Source organism: Scophthalmus maximus, chromosome 10 (genome assembly GCF_022379125.1).
Source record: "Scophthalmus maximus strain ysfricsl-2021 chromosome 10, ASM2237912v1, whole genome shotgun sequence".
NCBI classification, from domain to species: domain Eukaryota; kingdom Metazoa; phylum Chordata; class Actinopteri; order Pleuronectiformes; family Scophthalmidae; genus Scophthalmus; species Scophthalmus maximus.
The window spans coordinates 6,154,480-6,176,047 of NC_061524.1; the positions used below are offsets into that span (position 1 = coordinate 6,154,480).

At 43.4% G+C, this 21,568-nt stretch overlaps 1 protein-coding gene across 21 annotated transcripts in view; it reads left to right on the top strand.

Moving 5' to 3' along the window:
* The first annotated feature begins 544 nt into the window (after positions 1 to 544).
* The window catches only part of col13a1 (collagen, type XIII, alpha 1), a 94,513-nt gene continuing 73,489 nt past the window's right edge, over positions 545 to 21,568 (top strand). For 20 of the 21 annotated variants that reach the window (XM_035606269.2, XM_035606271.2, XM_035606275.2 and 17 more), the window contains exons 1-2: positions 545 to 1,275; positions 7,440 to 7,509. In XM_035606269.2, coding sequence (XP_035462162.1) covers positions 949 to 1,275; positions 7,440 to 7,509 — 397 coding nt within the window. In that variant the 5' untranslated portion in view covers positions 545 to 948. The remainder of the gene's footprint in view (positions 1,276 to 7,439; positions 7,510 to 21,568) is intronic. The other variant, XM_035606292.2, reaches the window with a different exon arrangement.

Below are 21,568 nucleotides of genomic sequence, written 5' to 3' on the forward strand. Positions count from 1 at the left end.
AGGGAGGCTACTGACATTTCCCATCCATTTCAATGCACAGTGCAGGCCAGGCAACGACAAAAAACAGCTCTGCACTTTAGTGCAAAGCCCCTTTTTACTGCTTTCTACACAGTGTGGTGCAGTGGCTCCTATAACTGCTCAGGTCAGGTTCATCCATAGGTTCCTGAGATGTCTGTTCCTTACTGGAGCAGGGGTTAAAAGCAACAGCACCAACGATTGACCTAGTCTAGTGGGCACTGGGGGCCTGTGTGTCCCACTCCCTGCCCCAGGAGCGCACCCATGGTTCACTGGATCCACTGGGACCCTGCGAACTGAGCCGGCGGTGCAGGCTGTTGCTCGGGCTTTGAGCATCCTAAAAATATCCCCCCCCCCCCCCCCACCCCAAGTGCGCGGATCAAAGGGGGGGCAGCGACACCACCACCACCGCCGCCGCAAATCCCCGCCCCGGCATTTAACCTAAAGCCTCTCAGAGGAGGAGCGTGCAGAGGAGGGAGCGGAGGGCCCGCGGCATCCAGAGGAGGGAGAGAGAGAGAGAGAGAGAGAGAGAGAGAGAGAGGCTGGCTCGGGTTTCAGAGAGACGCGCACTGACCGACTTGACTGACCTGCGGCACAAAGTGGGATCGCTCCGAGGAAGAAGCAGCGAATGGGACAAACGGAGCAGAACGCAGAGGACTAAGACGCAGTGCCCGGGAAGACCACAGGAACATCACCCACCGACCGACCGACCGACCGATGACACTCTGCACAACGTCTCGCGTCTTAACTTCATTATAAGTTGCTCATCTCGAGTGCACCGAGGTAGTGTGGGGACAGTTTGAAGAGGAGAGAGAGGAGAGAGAAGACCTATAATCTCCAAAAGGTGCAGGTCCCCTCCGGCTGCGCGTCACCTGATGAATATTGGAGTTTACGCGTGGATAAAAAAAAAACAAAACCAACCCAGAAGTTTAAATGTCTAAAATGGATCAGGGTCCCAAGTGGGGAGTCGCAGGGGGAGTGCGCGAGGAGGAGTGGAGTCGCCGCGGCGAGCAGGAGAAACCTTCCGACCGGCCCCTGGGGAGAAGCTGGAGAGATTTCTCCGGCGTAACGCTTTGCGTCGCCGTGTCCGTCCTGTGCCTCGGAGTTTGCGTCTTGGTTGTCGCGCGCGCCTCGGAGCTGCAGTCCCGCGTAGTGAGTCTGGAGCGACAGCAGCGCGACGCGCAGCTCTCCGCGTGGAGGGTGACCCTGGAGCAGGTGGAGCCCGTTCTCCTGAGCCGGCTGGACCAGATCCTGGACGAGGTGAGCGCGCCACTGCATCTCCAACATCCCAGCGGCAGCAAGTCACCTCACTGTTTCTTACATTATGGGTTGATTCCTAGAGGAGGAACAGTTTGTCTCACAAGTTTCCGTTTTCACCCATTCCACACAAGTGACAATCCCACAGGGCCGTCTCAGGACATTTTCGGTGCCCTGGGCGAGAAGTCCACTGGCGGCCCCTCATCATTTCCCCCCCCCCCCCCTTTTTACTATTTTTACACATTGCAAAAACACTTTAGTCAGTCAAATGACATTTTATTGAACTTCTGTTCCGCGTCATGCCTTCAACATCATCTGTCAGTTTTGTAGGTTTACCTGCACACGAGACGCTGTTATGGGAAATCCTGGGTTTTACCCATAGGATGTAGAACATACCCAGGCTATTGCTCATCTTTGTCTTTGTGTATTGAGGAGCAGCTGTTATACACTTTCACTCATTGCATGTCCTGACTGTAGTCTGTACGGTACAATATTTATTAATTATCTCCTAAGCAGAACAGCCGCCCGCTGGCTTCCGTCATTGGAAAATTTGTGAAACTCAAACAAAAGCGATGTTTCTGTATTTTGTGGCTCGGCCGCTCTTAAAGCCTTCGGCCCTTTATTAATAGAGCACAGCGATAAGATTTCCACAGCTGCCTGTGTCGCAACATCTATGATATAACTTTTGATTTCAGGGTGTTTATCATTACAAACCTACCATGTTATCATGTGTTCATGAAACATAAGTAAGCTGGTTATTCACGTATAGCGGTGTGAGCTAATGAATCACTGCGCCGGAAAGGAGGATTATGTGAGCGTCAGCCCCAAGCGTAGTGTCCTTCGCCAGTCTGAATGTGGAGTTCCCTCAGTGTCAGCTGTTTAATACAATGTGAGCACTCATATTTCAATTTTTTTTAACCATGTAAATGACACACTGGACGTCAGTTACCGGGAGAAGATGAAGCAACAAAAGATGTCTTCTTCCTCTTTGGCGCCTCTCCAGCTGCTGGTCATGTCCGACGCCAACCTAAACAAACGCTTAAAATAACCTTAATTAATCTTTTAGTTTTACACTGAAAAACCAACGAGCTGTTCATGTAGCTTAATGATAATTATGTTTTAGACAGATTTTTGTAAATAAAAATAACAATCAGTTATTTTTTTCAATCAAATTTAAAATAACACTGATAATAATACCAACTGGCTAACCGGCTCCGATCCCATTGAGATTAAAAGTTAAAGTTGTAAACTTATGTACACTTTTTTACAACCTTGCAACCCAAAACCTAATGTTTTCCTTCGGATTTTCAACTGATCTACGAGGATCAATTCGACAATGTTCCTCGGCATTTTGTGATTTAAAATTTTTTTTTTTTTTACCATGACCAAGCAGGTTGCACATGTGTTATTCACATCATGTGTGCAGCCTGGCCGAGACACCCCGGCCCGCGCTGCTCCCAGAGTCGCCCTCTGTGCTGCCCTTTCGCTGACCTCCTCCACAGCTACACTAACAAGCTCTTCCACGGTGATTGAAGTCCCACAGGGTCCCTGTTTTCCCTTCTTCCGTTTGCTTTGACCTAACTTTTATCATGCCCGGCTCCGCCCCCGCCACTCTCTCCACCCTGAACCCACTTCACTGGGACCAGTGCGATGCACTTACCAGGAGAGGAGCTGAGGTCAGAGTGTTTTCAGGGCTACGGCCCCCGTTGGTAGAAGTAGGTGAGGTCAACTTGCATTTATTCTGGCTGACTTGTCAATGTGAAGACACCACGAACGCATACATGCAGATTAGAGCTGAGAGGGCAGAAGAAGAGACATATTTTGATGTGGTATTTCTTCACATGCGTTGTTCACAAATGGAACGTAATGAGGTTGATGGTGCTGGTGATAGATCGCCTTGTGGGGGGAGTCTCTCTCCATCTTCATCTCCAGACAGACCCGGGGGCGATGCAGGCAGCCTCTTTGTTTAGCTCAGTGTGTGTATACATACTCATTATTAATGGGACACAAGTACAGATGTGGCCTTAGAAAGAGAGAGAGAGAAGTCTGCGGTACTTTCACCCAACACTGAGCAGAATCCACCGCCCTGTCTCCTCCAATGATGTCCAGTTTCCCCTGTTATGGAAAATGTGCCCCCTTTCCAGCAACACAGAGTTGGTCCTTGTTATTATTCCAGTCAAATTTGGATTGAAGCAGACGCCATTAGCTCACTTGAGTGATGTTTCCAGTCACTTTTTGTTCGCAGTTTATTGTGCCGGCGTCTGGGGCTGCGTGTTCTCACCTTATCATTAACAACAAGTAACACATTTCAAACCAAACTGCTAAAAACACGTTCATTAATGTGTTTTTAACAGTTTGGTTGCACTGTTTGACATCTTCCCTCACTACCATGAAAACACATCTTCCAGGAGCCTTGTCAGGGCAGTGAGGCTGCCATGTTTGGCAACATGGTTCCTGTAAAATGACCAAAAGTTGCATTCACCATAAATTGCTGCTCATTAACAAATAGTTCCAGCATGTAACTTGTTTTAAAATTAGGAAGTTTGTTATGTGGCACTTATGTCTTTGTTCAGGTCAAACAAATGTGATGCAGCGTGAGCGTTAGAGGTGTTGGTATGTCATGTTATTTTTTTCGGAGAATATATTGCCATGAAAATTGTTCTCAACTTTCCTCCTTTTCCTCATGGAAAAATCATGAGATGTATCGGCAAAATTAATTCTCTGCACAATCAAAACATATATTCCCATTTTGAAAAGAAACAGATAGCATTTATGAGAGTTCACAGCCCCTCATAACTGCAAATTCTCAACAGGTGTCCAAGTTAAAAATAAGCTTTGTGAGGTGTTTGAATTCAGTCGTTCCTCCCCCTAAATAACAGCCATACCCTTAACAACACCCCTGGAAAACACCCTGACCCCCCCGGACCCTCCCCCCTCTCCCTGTCGTTATCTCGCCCCAAACATGGCCCCCTTTAACATTTACAATTAACCACTAAGTGCTCTCTGCAGATCTGGTGGAAGCCTGGCGCACATAGTTAGTGCAGAGGCACGATGGGAGCTGGAGGCCACATTACGAGTTGTAGAAATGTGAAAAATATGGAGTCCCACGGCTCTCCTGTCCTCACCCTGCTGCTCGCGGAGCTGTCACCCAACACGCTGTGAGGTCTGCGCGCACGCTGCAACACAAAAGCATGCACACACATTGTTTGCATCCTCTATGGTGTGTGTGGGTGTGTGTCGGAGTATAAATGACACACGTGCTAATCAGACAACCTAATGCAAACAGCACACTCAAGCAGAAGTGCTCAAGCTGCCTCTGCATTTTGTCAGAGCACAGTTAGAGATGGCTACGCACACACACACACACACACACACACACACAGACTGCGAGCAATACTTTGATTCATTACAGTTGAGCTTGAGACGAAACAGAAACGCTGACAGTCGTAGAAATTAAGAAGATATACAGCACAGTAAGGATTTACAATGAAAGTGTGTTTTTCTTTTTCCTAATGAAAATCAGAGCCCACTGTCAGGAAAAGAAAAAACGAATCAATAAGACATCGTATGACACAGTATTAAATGCTTTAAGGGCTGTGTGATTGATGATACCCCTGTGCTCATAATGAGCCTACTGGATAAATGTCCTATTCCAACTCTACCTTTTGCTTTTGAATTATGTCCTGACAGTGGCTCATTCAAACAACAGTAAAATGCAAGAATACTTTCTTCATATTGTTCAAGTAGGTTTTCGGACAAGACGGTTTGTGAAAATAAATCAAGAATGGTTTACTTTTCATTATGAATATGCTTTTAAAAAGTTCCTAAAAGCCCATTTTAAGTCATTGTACATCATACACACAATTAGCTTTTTATTGTTTTGATTTTGATTGTATCATCTATCACTTTGACTGTTATGAAAATGAGAAAGAGGTGAAGGGAAAGGGAGTGTGGTGTGTATAGCGGTGGTGTTAAAGTTCATTGAACTGCAGGATAGTAAAAAAGTTTTGTAATCCCTTTTAAAATAGAACGTTAAAACCACATCAAAAACTGGCGTCGGGTTACGATTTCTAAAGGGAGAGGCAGACAATGAACACCCCCCCCCCCCACCGCCGCCACCTCCCACCCCCTGCTGCCTAACTGCCCAGTCTGACAGAGCTTCAGAAGCCACATGGTGTTTAAAGAAAAAGATAATCTCGTGTGATAAGACACGAGCTAAACTTTTTGAGAGGAAACACTTGATTGGAGCGACTTCCTCAAAAGGATGTGCTGAAGAATATTAGGTAGATGGTCCCTATTTATTTTTTTGTCCAACAGCAAAGCGAAAGGTTTGCTCCGTTAAATCTGGAATAGAGAACAGTCGACGTCGATTGCTTTTGTCAGTTTCAACTGTGTTTTTTCTCTTTTCAAGTGGACGGGCAACACTAGCACATGATCACATCTGTACTTTCCGATGGCAGTGAATATGCGAAGGCATAAATTAAAGGCTAATGACAGTCTTTGAGGTATGCTCATTACATTTCTCTGCCTCAGGCCGACTCTGCCACTATTGTGACCTTTGATGTAGTTAGAGCTGGAGCTCCTTTTTGCTATAACCGACAGCTACAGTCGAAACTAGATCTCCTGTCTGCGTTATCTCCATTATCTGGGTTTGGAGAATGCGTTTTTCAGTCGCAAGGGCTTCAGGTCGGACCGTAGAGAGGTCGGGCTGCACAAGCCCCTGTGGCTTAGTCTTACTAAAGACTTCTCCAGTTGCGAGCGAGAGTTGTGAATCTGCCAGTGTCAACCCTAATAAATCCATGGAAATATTTGAGTAACTCATCAAACGGACAATCTGACCATCAGGTCAACCTTAAATCAGTGATTGGCAGGTGTCAGGAGGAATGGATGTCAGCAGGGTTTGGAATTTCTCTTCATCAGGAATATCACTTTTGAGCTGTTTTCAGACATGGGTCCGGACATTCCGGAGTTTGCCGGAGCTTGTTCGAGTCAGACGGGGCCACGACAGCAGGAACATTCCCAGAGCAATCCGGCCACTGGGCAGGAAAGGTTCCGTAAAATATCCGAAGTAACATTTGCGAACATTCGTTATGTCATATGCAGCCCCTCTTGACAAGTATAAGGAAATGTCCTGACTTCAGTGGTCGTCGGAAAGCGGCTTTGGTGAGGGGTGTTTTTCACCATATGCCGTGATCGCATGTTCCAATGTCACTTTGTACATATTGGTCCACTGAAATGTTGCTCACTTTCCCTTAATGATCCCCGCGTTGAATCCGAAGGCTGTGGTCCCACGAACCAGGATGAGGTCAGCGAGGTAACCGGCAGTACCCAGAATCCTGCAGCAGCGATCAGAATCTCCTCGGTGCCGTTATAACATTCCCTTCAGCAAATTCCTCTGATAGTAACCTCTCTGCCAGCGGGACTGACTGCGATGGCGTGGAGAATGTACCCGGATGGTTTTGTATTCTGTTCAGGGTCACATCGCACGCAGGCTTTTGTCGGTTCTAATGAGATCAACTGTCGCACTCTGATACTGAGAATGACTCAGAGGTGTTCGCAGGCTCTTTTGCTCAACAGGGAAATCAAAAAATGCACGACTCAGATTTGAAATTTTCAGAGGGGCAGACTTTCCTAAACACATTCATTTACTGTAAGTGTTTGTCACTGTAACTGTAACCTCTCGGCTTAAAGGTTTAAGCTTGGAACGTCACTCCCAACATAGACGAGAGGTGCTAGAAGGGCTCGCAGTCATATGTGTAGGGTTTTTCTTTCATCTGCTTTATACTGTGGAATAGTCAGAAACAAAAGACTTTCTGAGACTAAGAAACCAAACATCAGAGTAGACAATCTGATATACGATATGTGTTTTTACGAGTGTTCGTATGGACTGAGATTTTTCTGTTCTGATACGGAGCTAAAGCACTTTTTTAAACTGTTTGACTGTACAGTCCACAGGTCAGTCGTTTGTCTTGGAAAAAGACAAACTGAATCCCAAATTGCCCCCGATGCCTGTGCGTGTATTGTATTCATGAGTGATAGCGTTGTATGAATGTGAAGACGTTTGACGGATTGAACGTTTATTGCTTTGTGGATACATTAAAATCAGGTTTACCATTTGCCACGATGATGTCCGAAGTGAATTCTGACCCGTTCCCTCTCTATTGCAGAAGCTGGCGGCGCGACTACCGAAGACACGGGAGGCGAGGGAAGTTTCCCACAACTGCCTCTGTCCCCCAGGTAAGTTCCTCACCTTCCATCGCATTCACCACACACATCCACACGTTTCTCTCACACTCTGACAGACAGATCTCACTTCACACAATTCTACAAGTGTAGTCTGTGCTACAGGTTGTATTGATGGTCCTTAAGTGTGACATTGAAATGCTGCTTTTTCACTGGATATTCAATATTCAGACGTCAGTAATTCAGAGTTTTTTTACTTTGTTCTCCACGTGAGAAATGTTTTTGTGTTGATCTACTATCAAGGTCCAGCGTGTATGGATCAACATGTACTCAGTTCACAATCATCAGCTGACATACTCTGCCGTGCTGTTGTGTTTTGTCCTGTTGCCATGAGAGGGTTTCATTTTTAAACTTTACGGATATAACTCTGATAACCGCGGCCGCCTCCTCCTCCTTTGTTCATCGGCGCAGCGGTGACAAAGTTATAGGTGCGATGACAGGCGATTACCGAGACTTACCGGCTTTTTTCTTTAAATAGTTAGAGCGTAGAGATATTGACAGATGATAGGACAAATACAGCTGAGATGGATTTGATATTTATGCCTTTAAAATAACTACCGATGAAAAAATGTTGTTGGATACTGATGTTGGACACAGGCGAGCAATGAAATGAAAGTGATCTCGTTTGTATTCCTGATCTACAACGACGGTTTTGTTATTGTTGTACTTGATAGTGTACTCGCCCGCCGGGCTCCAGTGGCTCTGACACTTGTGCCCTTCAGCTCGCTCACACACGATGACAAGCACGGGCCGCATTTCCGGCTCAGCAGGCAGCCGGGGGCCCACTTTTGTGTCATATGAGGTCATGACGCAGGCTCGGCGTGATTAGATGGCATCGACGCGGCATTCCTGGATAACCGGCCGCATTACTCCGTGTTCCGCTCTCCGAGGACGGGACAACAAAGCGTGGACTGTGGCCAAAAGGCTTCTTTTTTCTGAATTCACTGCCCTTGTCCGACATATGCAAATAAATTGGCTTAAGAAATATTTTGTGGCTAAAAATACTCGATAAGTGTTGAATTGCGGAGAATGTCTGAGCAACTCCCTCAGTGTCTAAAGCCACCTGTTTCCCTGCTGCAGCTCCCAGATGGTCGTCATTAAGTCATCGGTTAAACTAGTGTGTGTGTGTGTGTGTGTGTGTGTGTGTGTGTGTGTGTGTGTGTGTGTGTGTGTGTGTGTGTGTGTGTGTGTGTGTGTGTGTGTGTGTGTGTGTGTGTGTGTGTGTGTGTGTGTGTGTGTGTGTGTGTGTGTGTGTGTGTGTGTGTGTGTGTGTGTGTGGGTGTACGTACTCTAACAGTTACTCTGTGTTTAGGTCAAATGGGATGGACGGTACAGCTTGGAAAGTCTCCCATGTTTGTGGTCACATGATTTTACAGTTGGTGGAGTGAGGGTTGAAAATATTTTGTAGATTGTACAACATTGTATCCGTTGAATGTGGGCGTAATTACCTTTATCGACAAACTTTGGTGGATGTGAGAGAAGTCTATGATTGACCTTATTGAGAATTATTAAGTAGTTTATATCAGATATATTGGAACTTCAGCGGTAAATGTGACTTGGATGTAAATGATAATTTACAATAACTTAATATAGCTTCCTTTGTCTTATATTATAAAGGATATACATAAATGCCATTGCACACAAAAATCATAGAGCAGATTGTTACCATGCTATTTATCCATTAACTGTTATATGTTAGGCTTTTTGTTCACTGTTTGTCAGTGACACCCCTGTGAGAACGGGTTCGCCACACATTAGCGTTAATTGGTCTTGACAATAGGATGTCAGTGTTTTAACGTGGCAGTAAGCGTCTGTGGGACGGCCCGTGAAAGCCCGTCCGAGGTGGCGAGTTGTGGGAAGCTTCAGAGGATGTGCTCCAGGTGTGGACGGGCCTTTCATCTCAGAGCTGCCAGATGGCCTGACACTTTTACAGCCTCTTGTGACTTTCTGTGCTCCCACAACAGGTAGAGTGCGGAGTCCGACAGTAGGCGGGTTTTTGTGCTGTCTAGTCACTTTCAACTGTCAGTCCACCTAAAAGCACCGTTGTCTACTTTGTTTCTGTTTCTCTCGGGGTAGACGCTTCAACAGGGGATTTAACTAACCCCTTACCCCTAACTGTCTGTTACCCTTTCACAGATGTTTTCTATCTGTTGACACTATGGATGTGAGCCCATGTTGTTTAGTCACAGTTCAATTACATTAAAGGAAGTGAAAAACGGATGACTGATGTGGTTTTGCGGGTTGACACCGATATAAGGGAGTAACATTTTTTGATAACAATATATATTAGCCGATATGAGAAAAGATTGGCAATCATTTGTAAGATGAAACCCTTATGACAAATACATGTAACTGAGGCTTGATATTTTACAGTATAACCATAAACTTTATTATTATTAAAAAAGGAAACACAAACACAACCAAATATATAGATCTTGAAATAACATTTTTTTCTTTCTTTTTACTTAACATTTAAACATGAATGCACATCTTTTCTAAGTTTTTTTTTATCCTGTAAAATAAAGATTTTCTTATCGGCACATTGTTGGTTCGGTTCTAATTAAGACTTAGCATAACTTACGTGGGGAATAAGAATTGACAAAGGGATCACGTTAAAATAAAAATGCAATGTTTTTATTTTACCCATAAGAGATTTTAATTGGATATTGATGAGCCCATAACATTTTCTGTATCACTAATCTATATGTAAAATGATGATGAATGATAAGTGCTGACTTTATAATCTCAGAGCAGAGTTGTTGACACCCGGGGGCCAGTGTGTTGTCTCTTAGTGTTCACAGACGTCTTCTGTTTTTCCACTCGAAGGACGCCGAGTATTATTCTGAGCTCAACATGTTTGTCAGCAGCCTGTGAAAAATGAGTTTGCAGAGTGGCAGCATGTGAGTGACTTCAGGCCTCGGCGATGCCACAGAGACTGATGTCTTTCAAATGTTTATCTTGACCACGACACAGCGCAGCAGACCCCCTAAAAATATGTTTAACATACACAATGCTTCATGTGGAACGGGGACGTGTTGCTTATAGCCGAGTGGGCCTCGTATCAACAGTCTGGGTATGCTGTGTATGCCTTATTAGAGTTTGAGTAGGACAATGATAATAGAACAAAGCCCATGAGCTGGATCAGGCAGACAACTGGAGTGGCACATGTTCTGTTCATGCTCTCACTGCTGCTGAGCCCTGAGATCACTTGTTTGCTTGTTTGCACATGATGGATATTCCACACACAATGTTTGCAGTTTATAAGGAACACTAAAGCTGAATCTAACACCGTCTTAATACAATAATCCTGCATTAAATCCTCCTTCAGGAAGGTTGTAATGGTCCGTTTGTGTTGAAAACTGTGTCTGGCAGGTGAAGTTTTAAAAGATCTGCTGAATTGTATTGTATTTTTACAATTTCATCAACCCCATTTATATTAGTTAAACCTCTCTGTACAATGTAATACAGTTCAACAGCAGCCTCTCAAAAACAATTAAAGTACAAACTGAACATTATAACCTCCATGAAGGTGGATTTATTGCAGTACTGTTTTATTAGAGTGTTACGTTGAGCCATATGTACAGAATAAACTATCAACCATAGACTGTATATAAAAATGAATAATAGACACAGTGTCCGCAATATAAAATTCAAGGCCATAAAGTGAATTAATATTTACTTACTTTTAAATTGAGCTGGAGCCTGGATATTATGAGCAAATTGTGGACCTGTAAAGAATGATCAATGTTCAAGCACAGGCTACATATGATCTGCCACCTTGTGGATGTACTGATTAATCCTCCACGCACACAGAGAGTGACTTAGCAAGAATTCTTTATGTTCTTTATGAATTCTTTATTCTTTATATTCTTTGTTATAATATTGGTTCTTGTTACTTCCCATTCTCCTTTTGTGCATGTTACATCTTATTCTTCAGAAAGTACGTGCTCTGTATTTACACAATGATAAACTATTCTGTGTAAGTAGATCGACATACCTTATAATACAGTATTTTGTTTAATATTTCACTGTCTATAGACCGAAACTTAATTTACGTGACAAGCCGTCATACCCTTGCTTCTATGGCATAGTACACCGCGGTGTGGTTGACTGGTTGAGTAGCACTATGTACTGTATATGTCACCTCTCACTTAGTATAACATCTGACCGGCCCCGCTGCCAGGAATAGAGCCTTCCCTTAGGATGAGAGTATTCCACAGAGCCCTTGTTTTCACTGGCAGCCAAAGCATGAAGTATCTGTCAGGGCTGTTTGATATAATGACCTACTTTTTTGTGTCTGGGACAAACAGGTAATAGTCCGATGTGCACCAAATTTTGGGGTTAGGTTTTAGGATTTGTGGTTTAGGAGACGAGTTGAGGTGACGCCACTCACAGTTTGGGGTCAGAGGCTGTAACATGCTGGTAGTTGTCATCTGCTACGGGATATAGTTAACATATCCAGCAGAGATTTCTTTACTTATTGGCCTCCTTTTCTCAGGTTGCGCCCTCGCAGTCTCTCACATTCCCTCAACCTATAACCTTGGAGTTTTTCTACGCTTCACATCTTCACCATTGCTCTCACAAAGTCTTCTTACCTCCTCTAACAGTTACCTGTTTTGGACTTGAGTCATTTATCTTTGTTTTTGGTTGTTGTTAGTGGTTACACAAATAACTTTAGTTCCCTGGAGCTTTAAAGGCTCCCTTGTTGCTGTCTTCACCTATAGTTTATCACAAGCACATTAATTGAGAGCTGCAAACATTTAAATGATGTCCAGTTAAAATGTCCGCTTTACAACTTTTTTCCACCAACCAGAATCTGTGGTATAATTAAGAAATAAAATAGCATAACTCCTAGCGATACTGAGTCAGTATCATGTGCAGTTGTACAAGCTCGCAGTTTTCTTGTGCACAGAGGGATTATTCCTCACATTTCGGGTGCACTCAGTTTGACTACGGAGTTGAAGTGATTAGGATTTAGTCTGGTTAACTACTGGCTCATCTGATCATCTGACTGCATTGTGCATTTCTGCCTGTCAAACCTCACTGTATTGCCTTGTTTCCAGATCTCAGCAGTGAACTCACCAAGTCACATTCAGAGAAGATTATGAAACTTATGGCCAAAAGATTTCTGAATATTCCCTACTGACAGTATTTATTCAAACCCCCACTTATGAAAATCACTGTGTTTTCATGACCATACTCTACCTTAGCTTGTTATTGCCACTGGATTTCCTTTTAGAGAGGACTGGCCAATAACCCCTCCACCCACTCTGGCATGGATGGAGAATGGCAGGGCTGCAAGGATGGATTAGTTCTGGGTTAAGACAATAGGAGATAGGGTGTTTAGCAGGAAAGACACTGAGAGGGTCTTTGAGGGGGGAGGGCTTCTGAGCTTCAGAAGAGAGGAAGTGGGCTTTGACAGTTTACCTGGCTGGGATCCCAGGGTAAGCCATGGAGGGAAAACAGAGAGGCATGTAATGTGACCCCACAACCCCGACCCCCCCTCAATCCCTTCCACCACATCCCTGCCAGCCACGCAGCCTGGCATGGCTAGCATAGCTCAGCCCCCCCAACCCCCTTCAGACCAGACACATACACACTAACACGCACATACTGGACCGAAGTTTACTCACATGATTCATGCGACTTAGAGCGGCCAGTGTTTGTAGTTTCAGCTCATGTTCAAGATTAATGAAGTTATCAGGACTGCATCAGTGACGAGTTTTGCTTCCACTGCTTACTTGCTCAGTCTCAATCTGGTCAGTATCTAAGATGAGTTACCAACCAGGCAAAAACAGGGCACCTACCCCTGGGGTCCAACAGCCCCAGGCTCACCACTTATCATCTGAATTGTGGTCATTTTAATGTTACCCGGAACGTGGGCAAACAATATGCTGTTCCCCTGAAAATCAATAATTTAAGATAAACAGATAAACATCATATAAGTTGTAACTGTTGCAGCGTCACTGCAACACAGAAACACAAGCCAGAGTGGAAGGCCTCTCTCAAATTATTAAACATTGCTTGAGACAGGACAGATGGAGAAACAGACAGACAAACGGGCCATAGCTGATCCATAGTATTCCCCCCCCATACGCTTCATTGAAACAATTCTCATCGGCAGAACCGGCTCTATTCTCAGCCCCTTCATGATAAAGCCAGAGAGCTTAGCTGTACTTAGATCCCTGAGATGTAAATAGCACACTGGTCAGGGCAGGAGGACAACCTGTGTAGACGGCGCTATGCAAGAACAATGCAAGTTTTTTTTTTTTTTTTTATGTCCCAAGATACAACCCTGGACGTTGGTGCTACTGGGTGGGTGGGTGAGTTGGTGTTGGTGTGGGACAGGGGCAACTAGATCTCTGGGCACTTAGAGTATTTCCCGCTGTCTGCCAGCCGACAGACCACGGCGGCCAACAGCCCGGCATCAAAGAGAGCTGCAAGCTTAAGTGTGTGTGTGTGTGTGTGTGTGTGTGTGTGTGTGTGTGTGTGTGTGTGTGTGTGTGTGTGTGTGTGTGTGTGTGTGTGTGTGTGTGTGTGTGTGTGTGTGTGTGTGTGTGTGTGTGTGTGTGTGTGTGTGTGTGTGTGTGTGTGTGTGTGTGTGTGTGTGTGTGTGTGTGTGTCCCAATGGGTGCAATAGACTAACAGCACTGAAAGAGATACATATTGAACTCCATGTCCCTATAAAACAGATCCAACCATACAGTATCCAATTCTTAACAGTGTATAGGTGATCTGATACCATCAATACGGACAAATATGAGGGACTGTTTCACCACCACAGATCCAAACCAAGCAAAACTTCTCAAAAATTGATAGCACTGTCAAATAGCAATCAGCAATTTTTTATTTTTCACTGGATACTGTGGCAGGATGGAGTGCATCAAGGGCTGCCCTGCTGGACTCAAATCACAGATGATGCAATTACATAGCCAACGCCTCAAACCCCCAAACCACAAGGACATCCCACATCATTTGAGACTTTAGTGTGTCTCTGGCCCTGTTAACTTTTGTTGGTGTCTTTCTACTCGAAACTAATAAAACTTAATTCACGAACAAGTAAAATATATCAAATCCTATTAAAGCTGCATTCAAATTAAAATTGCAGCTTGTATGAATCATGCCCGGGGTCCAACATATAATCATAAAGTCAGACATCCTCTTGCAACTTTCACAGCTGTTAAGTGCTCACTCATTCATTCATTTTTAGACATCAAACCATTTCTCAGGTGTCTGTGACATCTCACAACTTTCACAGCTGTAAGTTTGTGAAAAGGCCTTAGCAAATCCCTAAGCATCCTTATCAGTGAACATTTTGCTTTAATACGCTAATTTCAAGGTTTAAAAACAAAAAAGTTATTGAATATTGAAATGAGTCGTCCCTGACAGCGACGCCCTTAAGTGACATGCGCAGTGGCCAGACATCCAATGCCTTGCGCTCTCCACTGCATCGTCATCTTTGGTGATTTTCATTTGATGAAATCTGTAAACCATCTTCCTGAATGAGATCTCCAACATATTCCAAAACTGGGACAGATCCAGGTTTATAGCGGAAGTAATGAAGAAAACTGACGAATGTCAAATATGACAATGACTTCACCCCAGTGTAATCCTGGGGCCTTGCTTTAAAAAAAAAAAAATCCTGTATAAATATTCAGTTTGCTGTAGATATGGTTGCAGCTAAAAAAGAAGCCCTACGATGCCCTTGTAAACAAGAGGCTTCCTCTAATCTATGCAGCTGACTGGGGGGCGGGACGGTCCCAGGGTCTTGGAGCCGGTTATTTAAGGAGTCCCCCAAGTTCACCTTGACATCTGCGCTGACAGGAAGAGAGCACGGCAGATCCCCTTTCTTCACCCATGATAAGTTTACAGTGCAGCTGCCAGTGTGCGGCCATACTTGGAGGTAGGGAGATGGGAAGGACAGGATACTGGCAGTTAAGCAGACAAAAGAGGAAGAATGATTCAAAGAATAGAGAAAAAAACAGGAAGGATAAAGAGGCATTTAGTATTCTGTGACTTTTACCGGCCTCTGTCTGTGAGATGTAGGAAGTGCAATATTGACATTTCTAGCACAGCTTACATTGCATCTAGAGGTATTGCAGTACAGTAAATGAAATCAATAGAAATAATATAAAATCAGAATATGTTTTGAGGAACAAGCATGAATAAATAAAAAATTGGCATAATAATCCTGTTTTGTGTTTTATGGTAGCATGGGCCAAATATGGTATCTATAAACCAGCTAAAAAAAGCACAAATCACAAATCAATTTAAAGTAACCGGTTATCATTTTATCAAGCAAACCTTATGTAATCCAAAACAACAGCCCCGTGAAATTGTCTTTGTCAAGGTTACAACGGTAATCTTTAGTGTCATCACCCCCCTCATGCACGTGCGCGAGGGCAACGCAACAATAGAGACATATCTAAAAATAATGTGCTCCAGTAAGGCACTGGCACTAAATACCTAACTCCAGAGTGTCATCTGTCAACACAACATGAAACATTAAAGTCTTCATAAAGGGAGAATTTATATTGTGTTGTATTATTACTATAAAGTTACATTTCCATGTAGCCAGTCAGACCAATGTCTTCGTGGCACAACATGATATTTATAACTAAACCAGCAATCAAACAATGATTTAATGATTTAAGTCATTTCCTTTCAATATGTCATGGAGAAACGTGACAAAACGCATGAACCAATGAACTACCTCGTTCTTATCGCGTCGGCGGCGTCAGACACGCCTCATTTGAAGTGTGGCCCTGGACCAAGGGTTGAGGGGTGAAGCCCCAGATCAGCAAGACCCCAGGGCTGCCCCTTCGTTTTCACCCGACTCTCCATTTGGTTATGATTATGATTTGACACAATCACTGAGCGCTGAGGAGAAAGTGAGTCTGAGGAGGTGATTGCAGGAAGGTGAGGAAACTTCACCATCTGGTTTCTTCATAATAATTGTTGCAGTGAGCCCTCAGTCGCCCGATCTCCTCTCGCTCCCACTGTTCCAGCTCGAGCACAACACACACACGCGCACACGCAGAACATCACTCTCGTTGCTGAACTTGTTAGCATAATGTTTGGAAAGTGTTCACAGCCAGCTCCGTCTCGTGAGGATTGCATTTGAGGAATGCAAATAGGGACGAGGGTGCGCTTGTGCATTTATTAAGCTGGTTCAGATCAAGAAATCCGTTTTTGAAGATAGAGAAATTGAAAACCACACAAGTGTATCACATACAAGCTACTGAAATAAACCAAAAAAATAATTTTCTCGTCTTTTGCATGATGGCACATGTGAATGAGATGTTTTCCAGAGCGAGGCTCCGGCGTATCTCGTTTCATGTTGGCACATTGAGCGCATATTTGTCTGAATGAGACTTAGGAAATGCGTAGTCATTCTGCAGGAACTGACCGCAGACCGGCGGCATTTCCAAATAAAAAGCATGATAGTGAATACAGCAAGGTGAAATTAGATGTAACTGAATCTAACCTTCCCCTCGTGCACCCCAACCTGCCCAAGTACAAGTACTGCTCAGCTGCCTCTTATAGGGAAAAGGGATTTCAAATGGAATTGGGCTGCGTTGGCACAGACCGGCAGCCCCACCGGGTTAAACAGGGTTCAAAATGTACAGACATGCCTCTCCTGTCTTTGTTGTGGACTGCAGCAGGTCAGGGATGCGGTCCGGAGTATTGAGTAAAAAGGTTCAGGTAAAGAATTTTAAAGCATTAAAGCATTTTTTTCATTTTGATTCCATCAGTTATGATAGATTGCTTTCGTTGGACATACTGTTCACGTTAAACGTTTTCTGTTATGATGATCAGACGTCTGTAGCTTGCTCCTTATCGCTGCTTGAGGCTCCACTTTGCATATGCCACCATTAGCATAAATAGCACACGCAATTCTTCAAACAAACAGTCAGTGGTCGGGATGTGTTGTGGGTAATGTAGGAACAATAGGTTTTGACATGGAAGAAGAAAACATGGAATAAAACAGATGATATCTCTGGTTCTGTTGCGCTGATTTTTCATGTGTGTATATATGTATATACACATATATGAAATGTGTGTGTGTATACATATATATATATATACTCAAATGTACTAATATATCTGTACATATTCAAACCTCAAATTCCACAGAGGCAGCGCTGTTGTTAAACTGTCAGATGTATTTATTGTGTCCTCGGCTTCGATGTCAGACAATCTGGCAGCGACAAAATATTCTATTTCAAGTCAAACATTGGCTGATAACAGCCATTTTACAGCCAATGTTTAGCTTCCAAGAGGAATTACAATATGCTTTTGCACAACATGAGCCAGCAGTAAATTACTATGGGGATTGCTTAGATCTAATTTTTCTCCCCGAGCCGACGGTGCACGTTGCTCGGTGCTCGACAGCGAGTTGTTGAGATGACCACCGGGTGGGTCCTCACCTCTGGAAAATGTTGGAGCAGTCCTCTCCAACATCAGTCCTCAGTCATAATCTTACCTACAAACCTCTGATTTTGTTTTTCAAAGTCAAGTCAATCACATCCATTTTAAACTCAAACTAAATATGAGATGTTGGTGGCAGATTTGTAAATCTGGGAATATGTTGCTATTCGGTGCAAAAACTGTTTAGCTTCAGCATCTAAAGGTCTGTATTTGTGAGACAACCTAATTCTATAGAACAAAACAGCTATCATTAGTAAAGTCAGTCAAAACTGAAGCAAGAAGTGAATCTGTAATGTGTGACAGATATTTACAAAAGAAGGTTTGGGTTATAAGAGTACCGTTGCGCATGTTTTTTTTTTTTTTTTTAGAATTTTCAGACTTTTAAAATCTCAACAAATAACTTGGTGCATACAGTGTTATTATAGGTAAGAATGATTTCCCAAACTAAAAGAAGACCCAAATTGTAATAAATCAGAATCATGTCGTAAAAAGAGGAAGACATTTATAAAAGTTTTATCTCATTTTGTGTGAGTCTAATGTTCGCGTGTGACCAATTCTTAAAAATGTGGATCAGTCAGCACGGGAAGAGGATTTGGCAGAAAGCTGCCGTAAACACGCAGCAGAGGAACTGAACGCTGAAAGCTGAAGTATGTGAATGCAAAGCACTATTTGTTTGCATTGGACGGAGACCGCCAAACACACATGCTCCTCAGCTTCACTTTCAAAGTCAGATGTTATTCTCATGGACAGCCGAGTTGTTTTCCAGATGGTCCTAAACTTTTACAGCAAAACAACTTAACAGCTCACAGGTCTCGGCACACTCACTGCACCGCTGCTGGAGCTGGTGCCTTGCCAGCGCGCTGCTCAGATTATGGCATTAAGTAACATTTCTTCAGGCACGTTAGCACAAATCTGCAACCTGAGATTGAAAAGTTTACAACTTTGTGAGACAAACGGACAGGTTCCAAACTAAATTTGTGTTTGATGAATTCACGCCTCACACACACACACACACACACACACACACACACACACACACACACACACACACACACACACACACACACACACACACACACACACACACACACACACACACACACACATCGCTTGTGTTCACACACTTCAGACCTTTTACAGTGTCAATTAGTCTCTGAGTGAATATCACAGTTGCAGTTTCACACTGGTGCTACTGTAGCAACAGTCTGCGGAAGCACTTGTGTAACGAGTTAGGTTTTTCAGTCTAAAACTACATTTGATCATTCCAGCTGACACATTAAAAACAACTTTTGAGAAACATTTTTGAATTTCCCCCCCAAAACATATTTTATTCATAGAAAAAGGTTGCATTTAAGGTTGGATTAAGGATTTCACAAAAACTGTATTTGATTTTAGCGCTTTATTTTGATAGAGGCTTGGCTAAAGAAGTGAAGTAGCACATTTTCACATTGGCTTGTAAGTCACCAACAACAGTTCGCACTTGTAGCAATGTTTTTACATTAGCTTGCAAGGCTTGATTTATTTCCATTGCAGCAGGAAAGATAAGTTACAACCACCAGCCACAACATTAGAAGCAGTTACCGTTAGTTACAATCTCAGATCTGTTTTTATACTGTATGTTATATACACACACACACGCCACAGCATTACAACCTGTCACAGGTTAATGTGGTTGATTGGTGTATATGTTATATTCCTTATGTTCATGTAAACAGTCTGAGAGTCTTGTAGATTAATAAAGATTAAATAACTTAAAACAACCATACCTACATACTGTGTAATTCGTCACATACCAAACAGCCAAACGGTTCACTTACACTGCATTTTCATTTTTCAATTTTAGAATAATGATCTGTCTTTCACTATACAGAAAAATACTATCACTCTGTCACCCGATCAGCTCTGTCAACCTGTTACCAGAAACCCCCATTTTTGTGCACAAGCCCAAAACCAATGTACCCCAAATTAAAAAAAGGTTACTGGTCTTCAACCTACTGTATGCGATAACAGCCATAACCCCGGTCTCCCTTGAAAGGTAAGCTAACGCGAGTCATTAAGATACATTTATTGTATAATGGCTGTTTACAGGAAACAAAACGGAGCCAAAATTGCACCGTCTATGAGGCTTTTGTTGCCGCGCTCCAGACGTCTTGTGGGTATTGGAGCAATTTACCAAACCCACAGGGAGCGTGCTCTTATGTTAACAGAGCTGGGCTGCCTGCCAACAACAGCACGTTTCAGGGGCATTTTTAGGGATGGAGTGGGGAATCTGAGTTTTCTATTACTTTTTTTGTTTTTTAGCTGGCTGCACTAGGGCAGAGGGGATTGTAGTTAAAATTGCAGAATCTCATTTGCAAAAGGTCATGTATCACCGATACCGGAGATCAGTTGTAATTACGGAAACTTCAAAGACTAAAGGGCTGAACTGCACATGCATTTAGTGTTGAACTATTTTTAGATTTAGTCTAATGAAAAGGTCTTGTGGATTCAAGATAAAAATGTACTACCACATTTGAACAAGATGCATTTTTCTTGATTCCTCTTATCTCAGCTGCTTAACCTGAAGGTTTCTCCTGGATAAGAGACAGGAAGGAAATGCACTTGGACGTGTCTCACCCTGTGAGTTTATAATCTTGTGAAAACAAACAGTGATGATTAATTGCGTCAGTGCACTTCCTCCTAAAGGTACAGTAAGGTTCACTTCTGTTTCTAGGATGCCTTATTGCTTTGTGTTTCTAAAGTTTCATGGTAGTTTCTTCTCGTCCAATTCTTTTATGCCATCCACTGTAAGGATATATTATGTCTTTTTCACTCGTTTAAAATGAATCTTTGTTGCGAGTTTGGATGTGGACCCCAAGTGCCTAAAATTCCTCTCAGTAGCCAAAGAATGTGCTTTGCTCCCACGCAGGGGCTTACTTCTTTGCTCCTCCTCGACGTTTAAATACACTCAATTCTGCACTGGTCAGCGAGAAGCTTAAGGCCCAAAGCAGTGAAACTTGGGATGAATTGAGTATGTTATTGTGAAGAGGTGAGAAGTGAAATAGCCTCTATGGAACCACTCAGTTTCCATGGTTATGTGACTCCACAGAAAACTGCACAGGTTCAATCCAACAATCGCTGGAGATGGAAAGTTCATCAAGGCTCTCAGACAGGGAATGGCGTTGTCAATCCATCATTCTTAAGACTTGGAAAAGCCACCTCTGGTGTGGTCTGCTGCACACCATTAAATCCATCTATCTCTCTGGTTTCCTGGTCACAAACGCCAAAGCGACCCATCTGAAAAGCTGAAAAAGTTGGCTCTCCTACTGGCGAAGTCTGGGAATCCATGTCACAGGAGACTGAGGCTGCAGTCGGTTTGAGCTTTTCTCCAGAACCCACTCTAACCTCTCTCAAACTTTAACACACACTTATCAATCGCTGTTGCCGTGAAAGCCCCCCATCTAAGAATAGTTTGGTGTTTGCTCGGCAACGCATTAGTCAGACTATGGAGCTGGGAGCCTTCCAAGAGTACTGCCATCAAATCCTCTTCAAAAGATGGACAAAATGCCTGCCAGTCTGGGGTCAACTTTAAAAAGGAGCATGGTGGAGAAGTCACGTAAACCAATCCATGACATGCTGGTGT